Below are 24,533 nucleotides of genomic sequence, written 5' to 3'. Positions count from 1 at the left end.
ATGTATCGGCTCCTTGATGGACATGCATATGTAATGCTGCTGCTTTATGCCATTAACTTGGATGGAATCTTTTCACGACCGACTGGCGTGCCGTCTGCAATGCCGTCCTCGTATTTGGCCTGGCGTAATTTTAAGAGCAACAAATTACATTGCTCCGGTTGTGTTAATTGGAGAAGAGCCGAAATCAAACTAAATGAATGAACACCACAGCACAAATTAAACTTTTAAAGGAATTCATTATGGCGAGCTTTTGTTGGTGGTTCTTCTTCGGCGATTCTTTTGCTCAAGACGAGGAGATTTACTGCAAAACATGCCGGTCGGAAAGTGGTGTGCTAGTGACGACGACGACGGCAACGCTGATGATGATGTTGCTGATGCTGATGCGGCGGGTACTTATTGATGCAATTACGAGCGACAATGTTGTTGTTGATGCTGGTGGTGGTGGAGTTTCCACAAGCGAAGGAAATGTGCCATGAAAAGCAAAAGTAAAATAGGAAAACAGCGAACTGTTGCACGAAGATGGCATTGAATGAGCGCAATATTTGGTTATTCTATTGTTGTTGTTGCTGTTTTGCTTGACTAGCTGACTCGACTCTTGCGGATTGGATTGCGGATTGCGTTGTGGTGTAGCTGCAACCAAACCTAACGCCTAGAGGGGTTCTCTCAGCTGGTCTGGCATTACGATAAGTATAACGTAAGACACAACCCTTAAGGTTCAGTGTGTCGGTCGGTCGGTCTGTCTGTCGGTTGGGGGCCATATGCTGTTCCTTTTGTTATGTTGTTGTTGTTATTATTATTGTTCTTGCCAACCGGGAGAAGTGCAGACATGACAAGTGCTAAAAGCATTGCATATACCGACACGGCTTGAAGAGGAGATGTTTGTTTTGGTTTTGTTTCGAACGGAAGGAAGCTAGGAAATGCAACTTGTATGAGTGCGTTGCGTAGAGGTTTGTCTGAGTTTTGTGTGTAGTGGGTGCAAAAGTTTTTAGTTTTCATAAATCTATGCACAATACCCTTCCAATATTTGTTGTGTTAAAAAATGCAGCAGGAGCAGTACGAAGAGCAGGTTGCACAAAAAAAAAAAAACAACAACAACAAAATAAAATATCTATAAATAACGTAGTGTAGCAAATTCTCAACACCACGTGCTACAAAAAAAAAAAAAAAAAATAAAAGCTTAGAGTAAATTTAGTCGTCCTCTCTGCGGTTGTTGCAAGTGTGGGTGGGTGGGTGTTTGTGAGTGTGTGCGCTTGGGGTTACGTGCGTATTTGCATCTATGACCTGCCATCCAATGAGTGCTTTATTCCTTTACATTTGGGGGGATGGATAGCAGCATGAATTTGTGATTTCAGCTAACAGGTAGTTAGTTAGTTGGCCTAATACTTGCTTTTAAAGGACGCAACATGCTGAGTCCCGACAACATAATCAAGTCGCAGGATGTTGGGGTTTTACAAATCATTTCCTTCATTTCCAGATATTCTCCGACTATTTAATAAATCCCTCAAACAATATGTAGGAAAACATGACAAAACAACTCTAGCTGGAATAGCCTTACTTCTGCTGTATATATGTAGAGAATATCTGACATGATTGGAAATCCTATCTAACTATCCATCCTTTTCCCTTTCAAATAGAAAGGGCTTCCATACAATATCATGGTGTACAACAGATCTAAAGTAAAAGCTACGAACAATTTCCTTCTAACAAATCGTCAATAGCTAAAAGTTTGAGAAGCGGAATATGCCCCAGATCCACCAAAGCTCCTGGCTTGTGGGTCGGCATTACAAGCTACTAAATCTAGAGACTTGACTATTCATACATATTACATAAAAAAGGCTTAGGACTACTTTATTTGTCGTCGATGGATTCGGGCTGATCTCTTTCTATGGCATTTGTCATAGTCTTACTTCTAACGAGATTTTCTTTTTGTTGGGAATTTCAGAAATCTTACCTCTGTGCACATTATTTGATTGAAGCGAATAAATAAATCCACAATCGAGTCGTTGAGGCTTTGTTGTGGCGTTGCGAACTGATATTGAGGATCCAAAATAGGAAGATGGTCCACTTTTGTTGGTTTCTTGTGGCTCTGGTTGTTTGGGATAAGTGAGCAATACTTCTTCTTCTGTTTTTCGTCTGGGATTTTGCATATAAGACCGACACCACTCAGTAGCTGTGGCGGCGGCAAGTAGTAACAGCTGGATGACGGCGGGGGGATGACAACAGTAACACCTTAGCAGCAACGATGCATTCTGACATTTTTTCTGCTATCGCTCCTTTATGAATGAAGAACAGTTGACAGTTACGCGTTGCTGTTGATGTTGTTGTGGATGGTTCTTCCGTGATTTGCTGCCGCTGTTGAAGTTGTTGTTGTTGTGGTTTGTAGAATGATAGTAGTATAACGACGATGTACCTTAGAATGTGTTGAAGCAAGCATGAATGTTGTTAGTTCACTTAGTTGGTGTTGATGTTGTTGTTGTTCGGCACATAGGCGCGCATTGATGGTCTACCACCGATCAATGAATGTGGTGGTCGGTTGGCTGTTTCGATTGGATCTTGTGTGTTGTGATTTATAATGTTCTGCTTCTTATTGCTGCTCTTCTTTTTGCATTTGATTCGATTGTGTTGTTTATGGCTGTTGGTTAATTGTTTGTTTTGATTATGTCTTTCTTTCTTTTTTATGCGCGAATGCGAATTTGAATCTCTTAATGGGTAGTGGGGTGGTACTCTCGAAACAGTTGACAACAATAACAAACTACATAAATACTTGACAGGTAGCAGCGGGCGATGTAAACAATTGGATTCGGTTGCACTGGTTAATGATAATGATTATCGCTTGTCTGGTTCTTGGAATTGTCCAAAATTTTCAATCACTGTCTTTCAATGGCAAGTTGCACCTTGGGATGTTTCTCACTTACAAGTTTCACAAATTTGTTCTTTTCTTATTTTTTATTTATCAAAAAATGTTTTCTTTTTTTCTTCTTATTTGTTTGGCTGAATTAAGTGATTCACTTGAATGCGATTCTGTATTTTTTTTGCCGGATTAGAGGAACTGTCGCACTTTTGAAGTTACGAAAAATACGCGCTTTTTGTAAACACAATTTACGTTAAAATTTTCTATTTTAGTCCAGCGGGTTTGCGAGCGAACAAACGAGCGTGTACTTAGTCTACCATAGTAAAATCAGAAATAAGCAGTCGTTGTGAAAGATATGTTCATCAGAGTCTCAAAGCCGCATACAGTCAGTCAGTCAGCCAACCAGCCAGCCCTCTCATCTGCCGCCGTTGCCCTCCCTCGGTTCGTACATCCATCAGATACTTGTGTTCGTTCAGATACTCTGCGCTCTGCCTGCCTTGGATGTGGCTGTGTGTGAGTGTGTGCATATACATCATCACCACAACCACCAACACACAAAGGAAGTTGGATAAGAACCATCGTGTGCGAGTAAAGACGACAGCACGATGGGAGTGAGCGAGCAAGCAATAGCCATTGCCTGGCATACACTCGCTCACTCATCGAGTAAATGGTTTTTGTTTTGTGCCGCTGCTTTCCTACATAATACATGAGAACAGCAACGAAGCAGGCGAGCAAAAAAAAACTAACAAAAACCTTACATAAAGCAAATGCATGAAACAACAACGATGAGAAAGACAAACCAAGAGATACGGATACAGCAACAAAACTCAGTGCTGAGAAAGAAATTCGATTATTTCGATGACGATGAGAAACAAATATACCCACGGAGAGAGAGAGAGAGAGCGAGCGAGCGAGCGACCGAGTCACGGGTTACCAGGCCTTTCAGTGTAATTTAGGTAGAGACAGTGGCGTACATTGTCGAGGATTTTGTTCACTAATGACAGCAATTAAAATGAACCTCGAATCAAGGGAGCTAGACTATTTACTCTTCTCTGGCAAAGCATATGCCTTCATCTAGCAGACTTTTTCTTTAACGATAAAGTCAAAATTCAATAACTGAAAGTTCTTTCTTCCATAGAATCTGATAAACCAAGGACTCAATCAAAATGTGAAATTACAACTTTTGGGTATTTGGAAAGCTATTATATATAACTTCCACAGACTCCATTTACAGTCATTAAAAATAACTTGGTACCTATATTGCTCAATAGTGTTTCAATAACAAATTCCTAGTAAAATAATTTAAGATTTGCTATTATAATTTTGTATTAGTTTCCCTACCACCCCTCATCGCTGGGATGTCAGTCTTTGAATGGATAGGATCTCGCAGATTTCTCTTGCAAATTCCTACAATCACATCGTGACGGCCGTCCAAGATTTTTTATGTTTTCCGTCTTCCTATAAATTAGTATCATTTGGTGGGGTCTACTATGTCATCAGAGTTTATTCCTATAATAGGTTTGTAGATAATCCCTTTTAGGATTTTCATGTGTATCGCTCGAACTTGGAATATTTTACAGCTTAAATAATTTTGAAAAATGTGTCCCTCATCGAGTTGATTCTATCATACGTTCGCATATAAATACATCAGCAAACATAGCAATTTGATTGCATCGTCGTTGAGTGTCCTACCCCGCCAACACTTTTTGCAGTACGTCTCTGGCCAATGGTCGTTAGAGTGTGTGGCAACCCAGAATTGTCTATTTCAGTGAAGTTAGAGGGGAACTATTTGGGTATTTTTACGTGAACGTTGTGTTGTTAGTTTTATTATTTCGATTCCTTGGTGTGCTCATTCGTTTGCTCGCAAAGAGTGGTGGGGGTTTTAATGTCCCAAGTTGGAGGATGATGGGCATGTTCAGTGTGTCGTACCATTGGTAACAGTTTTATGAATTTTTTACGAAATACACTAGACCCATAGAAGGTCGAACCGTAAGTCTACTGTTGACAGTAAACTAAATAGTAGTTTTTCAAATATTGAGTTTCTATGAATTTCAATTCAGAATTAGGGTATATTAAAAGCACACTTATTAGGCAGGTGGGGAAAACGAATTATAGAAAAATTGTGAATGAACATTAAAAACAAAAATAATAATTTTTACGACGTTACTTATTGGTATTCTTAAAGATATGGATATTTCACAAACAACGATATTTTAACAGATTTCCCGTTGTCCATTTTGAGGCTAATGTTTTTATTCGAAATATAAACTTCACATATTTGGGTAAAGGAGATAGGCATTCGGTCAATTTTACACATTTTTATGCTGATCCAATAGTGTCTGACCCGCCCACATTTCCAATACTTATGCCCTTCTGGACTCATATAATGCGAATGGGTACTGCGGTTGGATCTAACTCCAATCCCCATGGTTTTAATGCCTTTCGTATCGTAGTCCTATAGGTTTTCACATAAATGCATGTTGTATGAACATTTCGGTTCCTTTTAATATCCTGCTAAGGATATATATAATTTGATCTGTCCAAACTGCACGATCTCTCTGCACGATAACTTTCGGAAGGAGTATACAATTTTATCCCAACTAAATACATCGTCATATTTTTCAAAGGAAGGTTATCAAGTTAGAGGAAGGGTATTATCTGGTAGCTTCCCAACAAAAATTCAATATTTTGTAACAAAATACATATCTCATATTGAGCGATAGGAGTACCAGATACAGGTAAAAGTTGGCACATTGTAATATTTGAATAACATTTAGGTCAGGTGTAAAAATTGATAAAATTGGATCACTACTTTTTGGGGAAAAGATTTTGATTAATATTATCCATCGGTCCGTGGTGATATCTGCATCAGACTTAGGTCAGAAGCGAACAATAATTAGAAATTATGAATATCGAAGCGTCCAATTTTCTTCAACGTTCGCATATCCCAATGAGATTCCATTAGATCTCGCATGAAGATGTGCCTGTTCTCTCTCTTCTTTATATCTCCTCCACTGAGAGTAAAATTTGTTAGTAATCGTAACTCTTATAAAATGCCAAATTATTCCCCAGTTCTCTCCAAACATCGCACATTGCAATATTTATAGTAACATTAGAAGCGGTGAAAAGTCCACCGAAGAGGCTAAACCAGTGCTGAGGGTATAATCTGTCGAATCACCGACTGATACTTTCTAACTTGTTACAGATACATATATTGTGAATAGGGCTTGGATAGTTCGCATATGCTCAGCTTCAGTTTTCGTACGGAGGGTTTGAATACAGAAACACACACACACAAACAACTACTATTGCTAACCTCTCATGAAAAACATACCGAAACACACACTCATATATTTCCAGCCGCACACGTGTGTGGAATGTTGTCAGTTGGGATTTTTTGTATTTTCCATACAGCCATGGAGTAGAGTACCACCAGTACCGGAGTAGAGCATACAGAGTATACTTGATGGCTGTTTGGTTCGTTTGCTCGTTTATGTCGTCGCATAAAATGCTTTTTGGTGGGTTTTTGTTTTTCGAATCAGCCAGCCAGCCAGCCATCCATCCAGTCGAAGCATACAGCAGCAAGCAAGCAAGCCAGCCAGCCAGGCCGTTTGTTGGTTCGTTCACAAAGACGTTTACGGAACCAAGAGATACTCGGTCTCTGGGTGTTGAGTGGTGTGGTGTGAGGGACAAGGGGGAAACGAATGAACAATGGGGGACGATGAATGGATGGATGGATGGGGGAAAACAACAACAGATAGACAGACGGACGGACGAATGGCTGGATGGATGGATGGATCATACCATTCCACTCATATGAACTGAATGTGAATTTTTGCTTCTGCTGCTGCTTTCTTGTTTTCGGTCGGTATAAAAATGAACAACAAACATCGACCGACTGAATGACTGGATGAAGACAACGGATAAAGTTTCTTTCGGTTCGTTCATCGTTCATATCTTTAAAACGTTCGATGATGAAGTAACCATAAAGACAAGAAGAAAAAAAGACAAAAGTACCTATCTACAGACACACACACACACACATACATCCATACAAACACATAGGAATATCTCTGACGGGTTTTGTATGAAGAATGCCTCTTAGTTATAATGGCCGGCCCTGCCAGGCCAAAGCTAACAAATATGATGATCATCGCACAAGTTTCTGACTTGGCCCGAATGAGTGGCTGGCTGGCCGGCCAAAGAGCCAGCCATTGCCGTTGGACAGCCAGAGTTGAAGGCGACTTGCTGGTGTTTCGAGTGCTATTTTACTTGACTTTATGCTATAGCTATAGTCAGTCAGCCTGCCTGCCAGCCAGCTAGTCATACATTATTGGCAGTTGGTTGCCTGGTAGGTTGGTACATTCATGCAAACTGACAGACTCACAAACTCTGATGTACATTGACAGCAGCCAAAGCACAAACTGATGATTGTCTCTCGGTCCGTCCGTCCATCCGTCTGTCTGACTGACTGACTGCCGATGGATATGACGCGACCAGAGGTAACTTTTGCCTTGAAACATTTTTGTGTTTTTGTTTCTAATTTTTTTTCGTTTTGTTGTGCGCTGTGTGCGCGGCATTAACTCATTTGCGAGAATGGCCTGGCCGACCGCAAATAATTGCAATCTAAGGCAAAAGCTAAACAAAACAAACATCGTCGGCGACACTACAAACGAGTCAGTTTGATGCCGACCGAAGTACCAACTGAGAGCAAGTACAATAATTCTCAATGTCTGCTGCATCAAATCGGGTCGGGTCGATTGATCCACTCGGCTGTTATATCGATCGATAGAGCGATCGATGGGTCGATCGTTGAAAAAATGAATGATTGTTGATTTAGGGGAAGAGGGCTGGGCATGACTGTTGAAATTATTGCACCTCGATCGTATAATCTGTGGTACTTGTGACAAATTTCTCAGATCTTATTGCAGCGCATTTGAATTTGTATCCCGCAATGGTAGCAGTGGTGCTGGAGTTGTTGCCGTCGTCGTCGATGAACTTGGAATTTCGTTGTTCAGCTGGACTTCCTTATCGATCTGTTATTGTTTGGGAGAGAGATTGGCTCGTATCATAACAGTATCTTGCGAAATGTGGTGGTCACCAATACCCTTTGTCATGCTATGTTGTTGTTTAGCTGTTAAATCGCGTTCCATTGTTCTAGACAGTGTTGCTGTGGCATAATTGTTGAAAGGGTTTTGGGTTAACAGTTCACTTAGTTCTTTTTCATTTGTACTTCGGCTGGGTGGCGCTGTTGATGGCTAATGATTAACGGAGGGCTTAAAGAAACGCCAAAAACACCTCAGTGCGAGGTTCACACTCGAGGTCGCAGTCTACACACTTGAGACCATTTCTTTTGGCCAAACAACATTGCATCACACATCCGTATCTATGTGTGTGTGTCCAGATATGTAGGCGAGGCGAGTATTGGTTGATAGTTCCTCTTCACTGTGGCAATTGTTGTTGATGGTGTCCTGGCATGCGTTCGTTGTTGCTGCTATTGAGGCGCCGTCGCCGCCACCATCGCGTGGCCACATAAATTGAGTTTGATTTGCAGAAGAAATACTACGACGATGACTAGCGGACGATGAATGAATCGGCTGCTCGTACAAGTGCAATGTAATAATTCGTCTTAAGGAGCAGAGCGGAGCATGCATTCATGTCATTGACAAGTTGTTGCAGGTGTTTCCTTTTGCTTTGTTTTTGTTTTTTTTTTTTGGGAAACATGCAAAATGATTGTGCGTCAAGGAGGCGTTATGGCTAATTAGCGCATGATTATTTTACAACCGTTGCATGGGTTTGCGGTTGTTGTTGCTCTTTTAGTGTGTTCATTTGTCGCATTGGGTCGTAGGGACAACGCGTTTCAAATATGAGGAGCAGTTAAGAAGTACCAAAGGATTAGCTTGTGTAGGTAGATTTATCGTTGATCATTCGAACGAAAAATCATAACTTATTGATTTTATTGTTTTCAAATGGGTAGATATTTTCAATATTAACAAGTCAAATAGTATCAGTCGGGTTTGCCGACATATTTACACCACCAGCCTTGACTTATGCTAATTCAAACTCTTGACTCCTTATGGGGGAGTTTCCGAAGCAGTTGGCCAATATTGACCTAAGTCATATCTGACCTAAGACTGATATAAATATTGCAACGTGACAGATTTGGACTATATCAACTACTTCCTGTGCTGTATAAGATATATGAGAACATTTTTGGAAAATGTGGAAATTTCCGTAAGTTAACAGATACAGCGGGCCGAAATTTTTCGTGTTCATACTTCATCTAATACAGATAAAAATATTGGTTTGTGCAAATATCAGATTTGTAGTTAAGAGAAATATTTAGATATAGCAAGTTGTGAAGAATCGGCGAACTGTTTCGCAAGTTAAGACAGACATAAGTATTGGAAATTGTGAGCTACCAGAAGGCGTTGGCAGATATATATATCATATTCACAACAGATCTTGCGTTAGCAAAAATATTTGAATGCGTGAAATTAGAGGAGATGGATGGATTTGGATGCTTATTTCGTTTTCTTTGAGCGTTTTGTTTTTCGAAACCTTGAACCCTATGTGGTAAGAAATGGTGCGGTCTCTATCTATATAACAGATCTTGTGTTGACGGAAATATTGAGATGGATCCAATCTAAATGCAATCGGACGTTATTTTCGCGTTATATGAGTTTCATGGGCACTCAAAATGTTGACCCTTTTTAGGGGAGGTACCAAAAGGAGTGGACCGATATATCCATTCTTCACACTAGACCTTGGACTAATAAAAATATTGTGATGTGTGTAATTTGAAGAAACCCGGATGGTTATTTCCGATTTTATGATCATTTTGGTCATTCAAAATTTTAACACTTTGTGGGGGAGGTACCCGAAGGAGTGGACCGATATATTCCATGTACGTGTGTATTTTGAAGATGTGTGTATTTTGAAGACAATCGGACTCCTACATCATATTTTAAAATTATTTTAAAAAATATTCCAAATTTTGACCGTTTGTGGGAGAGGTACTTGTTGGAAAGAACCGATATTGTCCATCTTCGAACTCAATCTAAGTTTGTGTAGTAAGTTATTTCAAATATAAGGAGCAGTTAAGAAGTACCAAAGGATTAGCTTGTGTAGGTAGATTTATCGTTGATCATTCGAACGAAAAATCATAATTTACTGATTTTATTGTTTTCAAATGGGTAAATATTTTCAATATTAACAAGTCAAATAGTATCAGTCGGGTTTGCCGACATATTTACACCACCTACCTTGACTTATGATTATTCGAACTCTTGACTCCTTATGGGGGAGGTTCCGAAGCAGTTGGCCAATATTGACCTAAGTCATATTGACCTAAGACTGATATAAATATTGCAACGTGACAGATTTGGACTATATCAACTACTTCCTGTGCTTTATAAGAGATATGAGAACATTTTTGGAAAATGTGAAAATTTCCGTGAGTTAACAGATACAGCGGACCGAAATTTTTCGTGTTTATACTTCATCTAATACAGATAAATATATTGGTTTGTGCAAATATCAGATTTGTGTTTTGTCCATCTTCGAACTCAATCTAAGTTTGTGTAGTAAGTAATTTTCTTTGAAAATGTTTAATTTTTTTTTTTTTTTTGGGGGGGGGGGTTTCCAGAAGGAGTGGACCGATACTGCCCATCTGTTTTTATGAAAACAGGTTCGGTGTAAAAAGGCTTGTAATCATTTTTCTTTATTTGGTTAAGTGGCGGGGCAGGCCTCTCCAACCAGATTTACGAACTGTTCCTAAACATTTCCTTCGGTTTCAGCAGATATGCTAAGCGTTAAGATTCTATTTATGCTGTATCTCATCTCAAAAAACCAATACGGTTTTGATATTGCGTCTTCTGAAGAACAAACCCATATCAACGTAATTACCATGACCCGGCAATAAAATCTTGTACCCCTTATTGCATGTAGAAGAAACTTTGCGATAATTTGGAATCTTGAAAATAGACCTTTTGGTCCCCTTCGGGTAAACATTTAATTCAAGCTTGAGTCAGATTGCATTGTATTGTGGACGATTTTATTGGAAAGCAAAGGAGTCATTAGTTCCATTTTTGCAAAAAATTGTCATTTGATATTAAGTTGTTTTACTAATTTGGGCAGGTCTTCCCGTGACCCATTCCTTTAAGGTCTCAGCATATAATTCGTAGATTTTCTTATCTCGTGGCGTTCAGTGTGAATTCTTGAAGGAAGGCGATGCATTTTGTAACAGTCAACATTTTTTAAATTTAAAAATAAATATGGCAACGTTGTGTCTAAAGCCTGTGTTTATTCTTCTAAGTTTATGGCTGCTGCTGCTACTGACAGAAGTTCTTTTATTCACCTTATTTTTATTTTCTATGATGTATGTCGCGGTGATGTGCATACACTCGTGTGCACATACGTAGCTACATAAAGGCATTCAAACATCCACCAACGTCGTAAGGTACCCTTTTTTGCCAGTCAGATTTTGTTCGTGTGTTTATGGGCGGCAAATATTGTTATCCCGGCTGGTTGGCAGGAATGCTTTAATGAGAACAGAATTCAAACATCAGTTCCAACCGGAATTGCCCAACCTGGCAGTCGTCAGCAAGAATTGGCGACGACTAGCAAAACAACAACGACAATAAAAACAAAAATGCTGCTGCTGATGATGATGAAGAACTCGTTCCTGGTCGTCGTGGTGGTGTCGTGACGCAAAGTTGAATTTTTGTCTTAACAATCCACCTGTTCGGTTGGGTCTTTAGGAAATGCTATTCGGCTACAGAGAGAATTCACAATACATCCGCAAAAAAAGATAAAACATAATAAACAAACAAAAACGGCAACAACAAACGACCCTGATCATAAAATGCGAGTAATGAACGGCAAGAGCTGCGATCGAACAACAACTACGACGACGGGGACGGAGACGACAATGGTTATGGTGATGATCTCAAGCTCTATTCGACAAATAGAAAATCTCACGACGTTGTTCATTCTTTGCAATGATAGCGGTGATTTTTGTCGGCCGTTGTCGAAAGCATTTCGCTGTCGGTGGTGGTGACGGTAATGGTGAGTGCTTCAATGTGGCCAAATAGCAGACAGTGGGCAATGGATGTTGTTATGGGAGGATTTCTCAGCTCCAATCTCATTTCCGTTACGACAACAAAATAGCAAACGAACAAAAGCACACAGAACTATTTTTAAGCTCCTGCTGCTGTTATTCGTGCCGCAACGAACCCCATTATCGTCGTCGTTCTCACTCTCAGTTGTCCACTCTCTTTCTCCGTCTGCCGCTCACTTACATACATAGCAGCTCATTCCCAGCAAATAAATATGCATTCAATGTTTGATCGAGCAACAACAGCAACACCAACTACAGTCGTAAATAGCGCAAAGTTGTGATCACCTTGAAGTTTTGTTGTTGACGTCTTGTTGTTTTTGTTCAGTGCGATAAGAAGGTGGCAGCGAGCAAAGGGAGGGGAGTGGGGGAAATGAGCAAAGAGCAATTCGGCAATGTTGTTAGCAAACTGTAGCTGTGCGCTATTGCTATTGGCATTATGCTTCCTTTTTTTCGTTGTGTCGTTGTCTGATTTGCAACATGTTCTTAAAAGAAAATTCGCAAAATGCGATCGTGATTGGCTGACTACTTCTATCGCAGTTATTACACTCGATGCTGTGGTCCGTAGGTCTTGGTCCTGAAATGGCACTTTCAGAAAACTTAAATTTTGATACACTTCGACTGCTCGACCTTTTGTTAACAATGTATTACTGGCGTCCCTTCGTCAGGGATTCCAAAGACTTGTTGCATATTGTTCCGAAATGATAAATTGGTAGATGTTTTCAGATTTTTCTGTTTCGCTTTTCGAAAGGTATTTCTGCCTACTTCGGTTGGTATAAAGCTTCGTTTGAGCATTGCAAAATCGTCGTTTTGGTTATGACCATTGATGACAACCCATGAACGTAGTCGTCATAAGGACAAATCCAACTTTTTCTCTCTTTGCCTCACTTATCAAGCTCTGTCATATTATTGTTAACATCCATGCCGGCGATCCTCGTTGTGTAAAATCATTGATGCCCAGAACGAGAGATAATTTCTCTTAAATAATGCGAACAGGGTTCTTTTTATACCCTCAGCCATTTGGCTAGAGAGGATATATATCATTTGATACGGCCAAAACGTGCCTCATCGAAATAACGGTTTTAGACCCTAGTTCTCTTTGGACCAAGTCCGTTTCAGGACATTTGGAGTCGTTCGTCCGTCCGTCTGGCAGGCTGGGGCGCACAATAACTCTTGAAGGGGAAATCCGATGGTCCATACTTAGATCGAGTTCGAAGATGGACAAAATCGGTCCACTCCTTTTTTTACTACCCCAAGAAAAGGTCGAAATTTTCAATTTGATCCGATTTTGCTCCAACTTTGCAAATCCTAATATTTTCAACAGTGCAAGGTCAGGTGCGAAAATACACAATATTGGTCCACTCCATCAACATAACTCTCTTAACTCTTCTAAAATTTGATGTAAGTGTCCGATTGTCTCCAAATTACACACATCACAACATTTGAAATATATCGGTCCACTCCTTCGTGTACTTCCCACCCAAAGCGGCAAAGTTTAGAATAACCAAGACGATTATAAAATCTGAAATAAGCATCCGGTTTTCTTCTTATTTCATACATCCCATTATTTCTACTAACACAAGATCTGATATAAATATAGAATATATTGGACCACTTCTTCTGGTACCTCCCCCACAAAGGGTCAAAGTTTTAAATATCCATGAAGCTCATAAAACGCGAAATTAACATATAATACTATCCAGACTTGGTACATCTCAATACTTCCATCAACACTAGATCTGTTATAAAGATGGTAGAGATCGGACCATTTTTTCTGGTACCTCCCCCACATAGGGTTCAAGAATTTAATCGAATATGACTGATACTTTTTAACTCGTTTTAATAGATTTTCTTGATTTATTAATGTTGACTATCATTTAGTTATGAGAAAATAGTGATATAATGCGATGTGCAAAGCTTGGATCAGGGTAAACGCCTTAGGATTCCGCTCATCTTCATAATTTAGATAAAAGAGACAACCTTAAAATGAATTTATTTTAATTGGTAAAATGGTCAAATTAAGTTAAATGGTGCTATTGCGCCAGTAGTCGGCACAACTGTCCCAATTTGGGCAGGACATGTTCCTATCGTCGGTATACAAATTAGTTGTTAAGGAGAATAGTTAGAAAAATAGTTTATTTTTTTATAAAACTAACTCGGCATTTAGGACGAAATATATGTTTCATTTTTAAGGATTTCAAACATCTGTCACAAACCTCAGGTCCGGGTTATTCAAAATGTTGACCGTTTGTGGTAAAGATACTGAAAAAGTGGATCGATATTGTCGCGATTTATACTTTTAACGGCAAAAACCAGAAGTAGTGACCCTCGAAAATTTAAAATTTTTAGTTGATTTCAGAAATTTTTATTTAAAATCTATGTTAACTCTCCAAAATGATATCGAAAGGCATTTCCGTAGTTATTCGGAAAGTAGGTATTCGAAAACTTTTCGATCATTCATTTCATTCCACCAATAAACTGAAAATTATTCTTCATCATCTTCTTGATCAGTAGACTTGTCGAGCTAGAATTAGAACTTGCTTTGCATTTCAAAAATAGTCGCATTCGGCATCAGAATGCCGGAGATGATGTTCGTTCTCCTTCAACTTTAAAACGAACGAAGAAAAATTTTCCTACATTCGCCAACCATTGTTGCTATTGGGGTAAAGTCAAAGAGTCGCTGGAACTGCAACAACATTAAGGCCAACGCTGGCATCGCAACAATTGCAAAGAGTTGCAACTACAAAAACGCCAACCAACTTAAATTTCACAGCAACCAAACCGTCCGACAGCGACAACGATGAGCTGAGCAATAATACGACTGAAAATGTTGCTGGTCGCTCGCCTGGCACCAAATTATGAACAACGACACAAATAATAATAATAATAGCAACGACAACAGCAACAGCAACAGCAACAACAACCACAACAACACTAATAACAATAAAGAAAAGCGCCAGGCCAGTGAAGTTTAAACCAGTTGAGTTGCGAATGTTGTGAATTTAAGAAGTTGGATTGCTTGGACTTCTTGCTTCAGCTGGTGCTTGTCCTGCTTCTTGTTCCTCTTCTACTGTCTAATACATCGTTCGTAGTTCGACATCATTGTTGTTCGTTGGTTGTTAGTTCATGCGAGTTAGTGAGGAGTGAGCGATAGGAGGGAGGGGGCCTGGGCAGATCCATTATAACGAAATTTCCATTTGCAACTTTTTTATTTCTTTCCGTTCTCATTATAGTTTTCTCCACTGCCGCTGCCAATGCAGTCGTCGTTGGTCGGTTCGTTCGTTCCGTTGCTGGAAAAATTAAGGTTTTTAAATATTTGCTACGTTTTGTTGGTCTGGTCGGTCGGTCGCTTGGTATGCGAGTTCAAGTGAATACCGAGCCAGCTCTGGCTGTCGGCTGGCTGGGATGGTTGGTCGGTTTGTTGGTTGGTTGGTTGGATGCCTGTTCTGTGTGAGAAGTGAAAATAACAAAATCTATCTGCTGCTGTTCATGCAGTTGGTTTTAAATATCATTCTAATAGCTGTTGGTGTTGTTGCTGTTGCCATTCGTATCAGAAACGACAAACGGTCAGACGGGTAGACGTACAAACGAACGGTAAAACAAAAAACCACTCTGTAATAATCAACCAACATTTCCAACTCTCCCATCTCCACACAGAGTTAACGAATCAGTTTTATGTTTCCAACCTATCTCCCAAAGCACATTCACACACGCACACACACACACGCAACCAGTGATGTCAACGCGGCAGGTTTGGGATTGCAATTGCAGTAGAATCCTAGGCCAAGCGGACGTTGACACGTAACATAACACCAGTTAAAGCTTTGTGAAATCCTATTGTGATTTTATTCGGAATATTGATTAAGCCCTTTAAATGGGGTTACAAATTTCCTAGAAGTTTTACAGTTGCCAGGGTTCCTCCAGAATGAACTAGCTCAAAGGATCGATTTGACCTCCACAGTCGTAATGTGCACTCCGTAACAACGAGATTCGGAGAAAGCTCTGAAATAACTCTGCAAAATACTCTGCAAAATACTAATACTACTAAATACTAGATCGGTTAAGATTTCAATGTAGTTCCTAATTCCTTCTTTACTCGATTTTAAGTCTTTTGTGCACCAAATGGTTAATATATACCCGTTTTGAATGGTTTTTGGCACATACGAACGAATAATACGTATTCGGCCTGGAAGATAGTGTATCGAATTTGGTGAAAATCATCCGATTTCATATTTAACTCCCTCACACTGTTAAAATGCTCTCCACAACAACGATATTTGGTGCCATCTATCAGATACATATACATACATAGAAATACCTCTGCTAAATTTTATAGAGTGCTCTACAGGTATGGATTTAGCTCATCTGATTTCACGTTTATTGTGCCAAAAAAGTGGCTGGAGTGCACGATTACTCTCGAAGGGAGTATCCGATTTGATCCAAACTTGGTACATCGTAATAAAATTGTCAAACTTAGATCGAGTTCGGAGATGGACAATATCGGCCAACACCAAAGAAAATAATTTGTTACTCAAAAAGAGAAAGGATAATCCGATTTTCCTGCAATTGTCCATATTCTAATATTTGCATCAGTGCTAGGTCAGGTATCAAAATGGACAATATAGGCCCTCTCGGTCAAGTACCTCCCCCACAGACGGTAAAAATTTGGAATAATTATAACTCTAATGTATGTGTGATGTAAGAGTCCGATGAATTCAAATTGTACATATTACAAGACATATCACAGACATATCCAGGTCTGGTGTGAGGATGGAATATATTGGTCCACTCTTTCTAATACCTCTCCTACAAAAGGTCACCATTATGAGTATCCATGAAGCTCATAAAACGTAAAAATAATAAAGACTTCATGCATCTCAATATTTCCGTATACACAAGATCTGTTATAAAAATGGTAGAAATCGCACCATTTCTTTTGGTACCTCCCGCACATAGGGTTCAAGATTTTGAAAAACAAAACGCTCAAAGAAAGAGCAAAAAGGCATCCATCAAAGGCATACATTTCACACATCTAAATATTTTTGCTAACGCACGATATGTTGTGAAAATGTATATCTGTCAACCCCTTCTGGTTCAATTTCCAATGCTTATATCTGTCATAACTTGCAAAACAATTCGGCGACTTTTTACAACTTGATGTATCTAAATATTTCTCCTAACCAGAAATCTGATATAAATATGTAATTTACCAAAATTAATGATTTCCCATAAAATTGGATTTAAATGTTAGATTTCCTTTAAATTTTGCACAAACCAATATTTTTATCTGTATTAGATGAAGTAAAAACGGAAAACGTCGATCCGCTATATTTGTTACCTCACGCATATTTCCACATTTTCCAAAAAATTTCTCATATCTCATATAAAGCACAGGTCCATATAGTCCAAATCTGGCACGTTTTAATATTTATATTTGTCTTAGGCTAGATATGAATTGGTCCGTATTGGCCAACTGCTACGGAACATCCCCCATAAAGAGTCGAGTGTTTGTATAATCATATGTCGGCAAAACTGATACTATTTGACTTACTATGTTTAATTTCTGTTCAATATGTTTAATTTCTAATATTTACTTTACTTAAACAAAAAACTCCTCTGAAAGAATGTTTGCATTCGAAACAGAGGCATTTGGAAGATTGGCAAAACCTTTAAGTGCCGACTACTAGGACACTATCCAAAACTACAAATCAGCAAATGGGGGGAGGGTAACAATGTACGTATGGATAGGATATTTAAAGGATTTAATATACGCTTTTGTTTGAACATAGCGTAGGCATCACTCCGCACAGCTCGGTATAACATTAATTTGCCATGGAGCTGGGCTCTACATTTATTGCCTTCACAGAGCTGCTTTACTTGGATGGCTGACTGGCTGGTTGCTACTTTTATTATTGTAACATTCCAAGCAAAATGTTCTCTTTTTTGCCTCGCCTGACTCACCACCACCGCCACCACTACCACCAGCAGCAGCAGCAGTCGTAGCGACAGCAACACAAACACCATAAGCTAAGCTGGCCAGACCGTCATCCAGTCATCAGGCAAACTGTGGGAACGTCAGTCATTTGCCTCGACTCAACGACAACGTTCGTTTAATCATTTTTTGTGTGTTTTTATTTTGTAGATACACTTCATTCCAAGCCGCCGCACCACGGCTTGCTTCCTTCATCTTCCCCATCGTCCACATCTGCGCTTCATACACACAACTCGAATGTTGAATGTTCGCCACTCCGCTTGTTGTTCACACAGAGTTTCTCTACAGTTTCGTGTGCCCTCTTTGCTGTGCCGATGCCGATGGTGATGAGCAAACGATGAACGCCCGACCGGCCGAGTCGTGTACCATACCATACCACACCATACCAAATGAAATGAGTATGTACGACGCCGTCGCCGCCTCATTTTGAAACTCTGTTATATACACATAACCTACAAAAATGTTTATATACATTTTATATGGATGCACACACACACATCCGCACACGCACGCACACAGAGAGCAGGCAAACAAACAGTCAGCGAACGAACGAACTGTCGGATGGATGGATGTTGGTGGTGTGGTGGTTGTGCTTTTTCAACTCAGGCACACAGATACACACGCACACACACTCACTCACAGCTGCAGATTACGACGGGCCGGAGTGAGTGTAGCAATCGAATGAATGTTGAAACAAAAACAACACACAACACATTAGCCCTGACGTCTCACCCGCCTGTTCGCTTTTTGTCTGTTTGCCCAACGGTGTCACCCCAAATGCCTGGCGGTCGGTCGTTCGGTCTGGTTCTGTGTGTACACACACAAACACACACCCTTCCCGTATACCGTAGCGAGTCGAGTCAACCGACTACGACGACGACGGACGACCATATCTTGTGTAAATGCTACGAAATGTGGGAATGAAATTCAACAAAAACCCAAACTAATGAATGTTCGGAGAAGTAAAGCAAAAAATAACAAAAATGAAAACAACAACAACAGCAAATACAGATTTCTGTTGTTGTATTAAAACCATGGGTAGATACGTGCAGCCTTTGCCGTTGGTGGTGGGGTTGTTGTTGTTGTTGTTGCTGCTGCTATTTGTGTTGTCATCCATCGTTTGGTTGGTTTGGGTTTTTTTGTTCGTTTCATTTTCGTTTCGTTATACTTAGTCCGGGCCATACGAATACAAAATATTGTCGAGTTGGATTTGAAAAACAACAGCCAAACAGCAGCAACAACAACAGCACCAGCAAAAAAAAAAAAGAGAAAGACTTGTGGGTTGAAAAATATCAACAAAATATAATTTTCTTTGTGCCGATGACGATGACGACGACTCTGACTCTGAACGTTCCTCGTACTGCGGACTGAGTAAAGAATTAAGATACTTTTAGGTACTTTAACATTTCGAGGTAAAATCGAATCATTTTTTGTTGTTCTCCAACAAACGAAACGAAAATGGTCGCCTTACATAGCTAGCTGGCTGACTGACTGACTGACTGGCAAACTGGCAGTCTGGCTGTAGGAATGAATGGCTGACTGGCGGACTAAATGCTTGTGAATATTGGGGGCGACAACAACAACAAGAACACAAAAAAAACAACATCGACGTTATGAGTTCGTTTGTTCGTTCGACATGAATCAGAATTGTCATCGTTAACTGCCGTTGCCGCTGCTGTTGATGTTGTCGTTGCTGTTGCTTTAGTTGGTCTATAAATTGAGAAATTCCATTTGTATGCAGAATTAAAGTTGGATAGCCGACTCTAGATAGATGACTTTGCCCGAAGAACGAACCCACTTTTGAGATTTTTCTCAATGAGATAATGTTCGTGTTGAAGCAAAATATGCTGTTCACTCGCTAGCTGGCAAGTGATAATAATTGGAGGAGAGATTGTGATGTTGTTCGGATTGGATTCATTGTGAGGATGGCGAATGAGAGTAACCTTGTCACACTGAGAACCACAACATTCATTTCATTGAGATTGCAGCCATAATTATCTGTTGTGGTCGATCGATCATCAAGTGAATTGCATAGCTAGTTAGCTGGTGGAATATCTCAAAGGACATTTATTAGTTCGAAACATGAGATATTGCAGCTAAACACATGCATGACTTTACGCTCGCTCTCATTACTGTTCGAACAAGTGGTTTGAATTGTTAGAAATACTCATTTGGGATCGCATTGAAAGAGGAGCGAACAATAATTAACGTCGGTGTGAAGTAAAAATGCTAGTTGACAAGTTAATCGGATGTTGAGTACAACAAAGGTAGGTATGTACATACTCCACCATAAATCCTACTGGGTATGATCTATTGGGGGTTTATATAATCAGCTGTAAGAAAGGATTCTGAGGATCCAGAGATGATAATAAAGTTATTTTCAGACCATAACGGTTAAGGATACAACGGTGATGACAATCTAATCTATAACGGAACCATAGACATCATCAAATACATTTCAGGCATTTCTAAGCACTTTGAAGAACATTGAGAATTAATTGTCGCACAACATCTTTGCATAAACTGTACTTAATAAAAAAAAACTATTAGATATAGGTACAATTCGAATCACGGGCACGATCGTAATTGGAAACTGCAAACTGGATGTGGCAAGTGTGGGATTTTTGTGACCAAATTTTGCCAATGGATGAAGGTAGAGACGAAATTTAGAGGACATTTTTATAGAAGGGAGAAATTTTATTCCACATTGTTGGACGATATTCGCTGGAAGCCCTAAATTTGGACTTTCAGCCACTTAAGTTGGAAAATGTGTTCAAACTTTTAAAACAACTTGAAGTGGACGCTACTGTGCTATATGAGTTAAAAAAAGAACAAGTAAAAAAGTAAAGCCGAACTTTGAATACCCTCCACCATTTGGAACGCATTTGGCAATTCTCAAAAACAATCAAATTCGTTACAAATTATATTAAAATCTTAAAAACATCGAATGTAGTTGATTATATTAGGGTCTATACGGCGAGATGGACCTGCATGGGTAACTTTTGTCATAAGCCATTACAATATTCAAATGCGAGACTTAAAAATAATCTGTGAGGTGCCGTTGTATATATATACGAAGACGTGGAACTGCACAGATAATTTTCTGTCTTAGGCTGTAGTATCCATTACGAACTTCAAATAAAAATCATCAAAATACCGAATATTGGGAGGTACCGTTATATGGGGCTATACCAAAACGTGGACCCACATGGCCCATTTTCAATACCAAAGTCCTGCAGACATAATATACATATGAGTAAAATGTTATCAATCTACTTCAACTCGTTCAGAAGCTAGAGTGATTTCCACAGACGGATAGACGGACGGACATCGCTAAATCGACATAGAATTTTATGCTGATCAAGAATATATATATTTTGTGGGGTCTAAAATGTATGTTTCGAGGTGTTACAACGGAATGACAAACTTAATATACTCCATACTATGGTGGAGGGTATAAAAACAACAACAAATTGCCTTACATTTTACACCCTCCACCCTGAAAGGGAGGGTATATTAACTTTATCATTCAGTTTGTTTACCGATTTACCGACGTCCCTCTGCCTGTCCGTCCGTTTGTCTGTTGAAATCACGATACAGCCCACATTATTTGACGTAGAGCTTAAATATTTGGCAGAACAATTTGTATTGTATCTAGTTTACGTTTTGGAATAGTCACCATATAACGGTACTTCCCGATATTCGGTATTTTGATGATTTTCACCACAATTTTCACGGACTTGTTTGAAAATTGGTATATGTAGTTCATAATGGATTCTAGCTCCGGGGGCGAAACATTATATGTATAGCTCCACGTATTGGTATAGCCCCCTTATAACGGTAACTCCCGATAGTAGGAGTTTTAATGATTTTTGCCCCATTTTTTCATGGAATTGTCCAAAAATGTGAATTTATAGTTCGTAATGGGTTCTAGCCCCCGAACATAATGGTACCTACGGATAGTCGGAATTTTGATGATTTTTGCACGGATTTGTTTAAAAATTGGTATTTGTAGTTCATAATGGGTTCTAGCTCCGGCCACTCTGTCTAAATAACTCCAAGGGCAAATATCTGTATGACGATACGAAATTGAGTGCTTACGAAAACTACCATTCCAAACATTATTTTCAATTTTTTTATATAACAAAAAAAAAAAACAAAAATTTAAAAATTCGGAAAGTGTAAGCCATGGACTTAATAAAATCCAAAGTTTGTTGCTAAAAAGATATTGTCTTTTGGTTTTGCTGGTCGGAACATATCGGGGTGGTTTCGGAAATGTGTACTATAACTGTACAAAAAAAGAGAAATAGGGCTGGAATCCTCAAATTTCATATTGATGTCTCTCTTGATATCTGATGGGTTTGGAAATGTGTACTATAATTGTACCAAGAAGTACTCTGTTGGTATCTGGGGTTGAGATATAGGGGTGATTTTGGGGTTGAGAGATATGTGTACCATAACTGTTCGAAAAGTACTAAGTGGTATAATTGGTAAGTGGTACTAAATTGGGTAATTGGGCAATAGAGCTGAAATCCCGAAATTTGATTACGAGGTCACTGTTGGTGTCTGGGTTTGAGTTATAGGGATGCGCTATTACTATAATTGTACGAATAGTACTGAATGGTACTAAATTTGGTATTGGGTAAAGGGATAGGTCTGGAATCCTCATGATTTTGAAAATGTGTCCTATAATGGTACGAAAAGTAGTACTTAATTTGGCATTTGGTAAAGGAGTTGAAAACCTGAAATTTGATATAGATGCCATTGTTGGTGTCTGGTGTTATGGATATGGCGGAGCTTTGGGATATGAGTACTTTAATTGTTCGAAAATTACAAAATTGGTTATTTGGTGAAGGGATAGAGCTGGAATCCTGAAAATTGATATTGAGGTCACTGTTGGTGTCTAGGTTGGAGAGAAGGAGGTGGTTTTGGAAATGCGTGCTATAATTGCACTAAATTATGGAGTAAAATCATGAAAATCATGAAATCCATACATAGTATGGAGGGTATATTAAGTTCGTCACTCCGTTTGTAACTCATCGAAATAATCATTTTAGACCCAACAAGGTATATATATTCTTGATCAGCCTAAAATTCTAAGACGATTTAGCCCTGTCCGTTCGTCTGTTGTAATCACGCTACAGGCTAAACGAATTAAGATATAAAGATAAAATTTTGCCCAGATCTCTCTTTTGTCTGCAGGCAGGTCAAGTTCGAAAATAGGCTATATCGGTTCTCGATATCGTATAGCCCCCATATAATGGTACCCCCGATATCTGGAATTTTGATGATTTTATCCACATTTTTCAATGGAATTATATGAAAATCCACACAAACAGTTCGCTAAGAGCACTTTATCTCTTGGCATCTTGGAATTATCTATATAGGTCCACGATATCGTATAGCCCCCATATAACGGTACCCACGATATTCTGTATTTTGATGATTTTAGCCACATTTTCTAATAGAATAGTCTGAAAATCCACACGAGGAGTTCTTTGTAGGCACTTTACCCACTGGAAAAGAATTGTTTATATAGGTCCATTTTATTTTAGCCACATTTTTCAATGTAATTGTCTGAAATTCTACACAAGGAGTTCTTTGTGAACACTTTACCCCCTGACAGGGATTTCACTATATAGGTCCATGATATCGTATATCCCCCATATAAAGGTACCCCCCAATATTCGGTATTTTGATGATTTTAGCCACATTTTTAAACGGAACTGTCTTAAATTCTATACAAGGAGTTATTTGTGAGTACTTTATCCCTAGATATAGATTTGTCTATATAGGTCCACAATATCGTTTATCCCCCATATATCGGCACCTTCCGAGATTTTAACAGAATTTTTAATGGATTTTATTTTTATTTTTTGAAAATGTCCTAATTCGTTCCAAATGGTGGAGGGTATTCAAAGTTCGGCCCGGCCGAACCTACTGCTTTTTTACTTGTTATCAGCTAAGATCGATTTTGAAATTACGAAATATCGAGAAAAAAAGTGTGCAATACTCATAATAATATGTACCGCTTAGCTGATTGGTTTCGAATTCCGGAGATTCAATAATTTAATTGCCTAGTAGAAGAACAATTCAGGAGTTTGTCTTTTTTCAACAATTTTCAATATTCTGACCATAGCAGTAGTTAAGCACCCTCATGCTTACCAAAAATGTTTAAAATCTTTAACTTTCTATGCTTTCCATTCATAAACCTTCGATAGGATTAGGCTCATTAGATAGAATGGGTCCTCGTCATAATTAATCAGATCGATGTATTTCCTCTTCTGGTTGAGAAATGAACTTAATTTGGTTTTAGTAGTAAAGTTCGCTACATACATTGTATGTATGTATGTGTGTACCTTTAAGTAATTGAGTACCTGGCAAGTAACCAGTAACCACATTCGAAATTGAATATTGCATACCTACCAACATTGGGGCGATCTTGGCTGTGTTGGGTGCACCCAAACGACTAAATATCATCCATCTTCCCAACATCGGCGGACCGACTCTGCCAATTGCGATTCGATGGAAAACATTCGAATAAACCTGCACATACTCACACAGCCACTTGC

The 24,533-nt window shown here is 39.1% G+C and overlaps 1 protein-coding gene across 2 annotated transcripts in view; it reads right to left on the bottom strand.

Moving 5' to 3' along the window:
- The window catches only part of LOC101888262 (uncharacterized), a 54,612-nt gene that overhangs the window by 10,130 nt on the left and 19,949 nt on the right, over positions 1–24,533 (bottom strand). The window contains exon 1 of one of the 2 annotated variants that reach the window (XM_005186135.4): positions 1,952–3,317. The exons of the other annotated variant lie outside the window; for it this stretch is intronic. Coding sequence (XP_005186192.1) covers positions 1,952–1,963 — 12 coding nt within the window. The 5' untranslated portion in view covers positions 1,964–3,317. Of the gene's footprint in view, positions 1–1,951; positions 3,318–24,533 lie in introns of those variants that run through there. 2 annotated transcript variants of the gene reach the window in all.

The sequence above is a fragment of the Musca domestica genome, unplaced genomic scaffold (genome assembly GCF_030504385.1).
Source record: "Musca domestica strain aabys unplaced genomic scaffold, Musca_domestica.polishedcontigs.V.1.1 12, whole genome shotgun sequence".
In the NCBI taxonomy this organism is placed as follows: domain Eukaryota; kingdom Metazoa; phylum Arthropoda; class Insecta; order Diptera; family Muscidae; genus Musca; species Musca domestica.
Note: the sequence above shows the minus strand (reverse complement) of the source record. Positions and strands in the feature narration are given on the sequence as shown.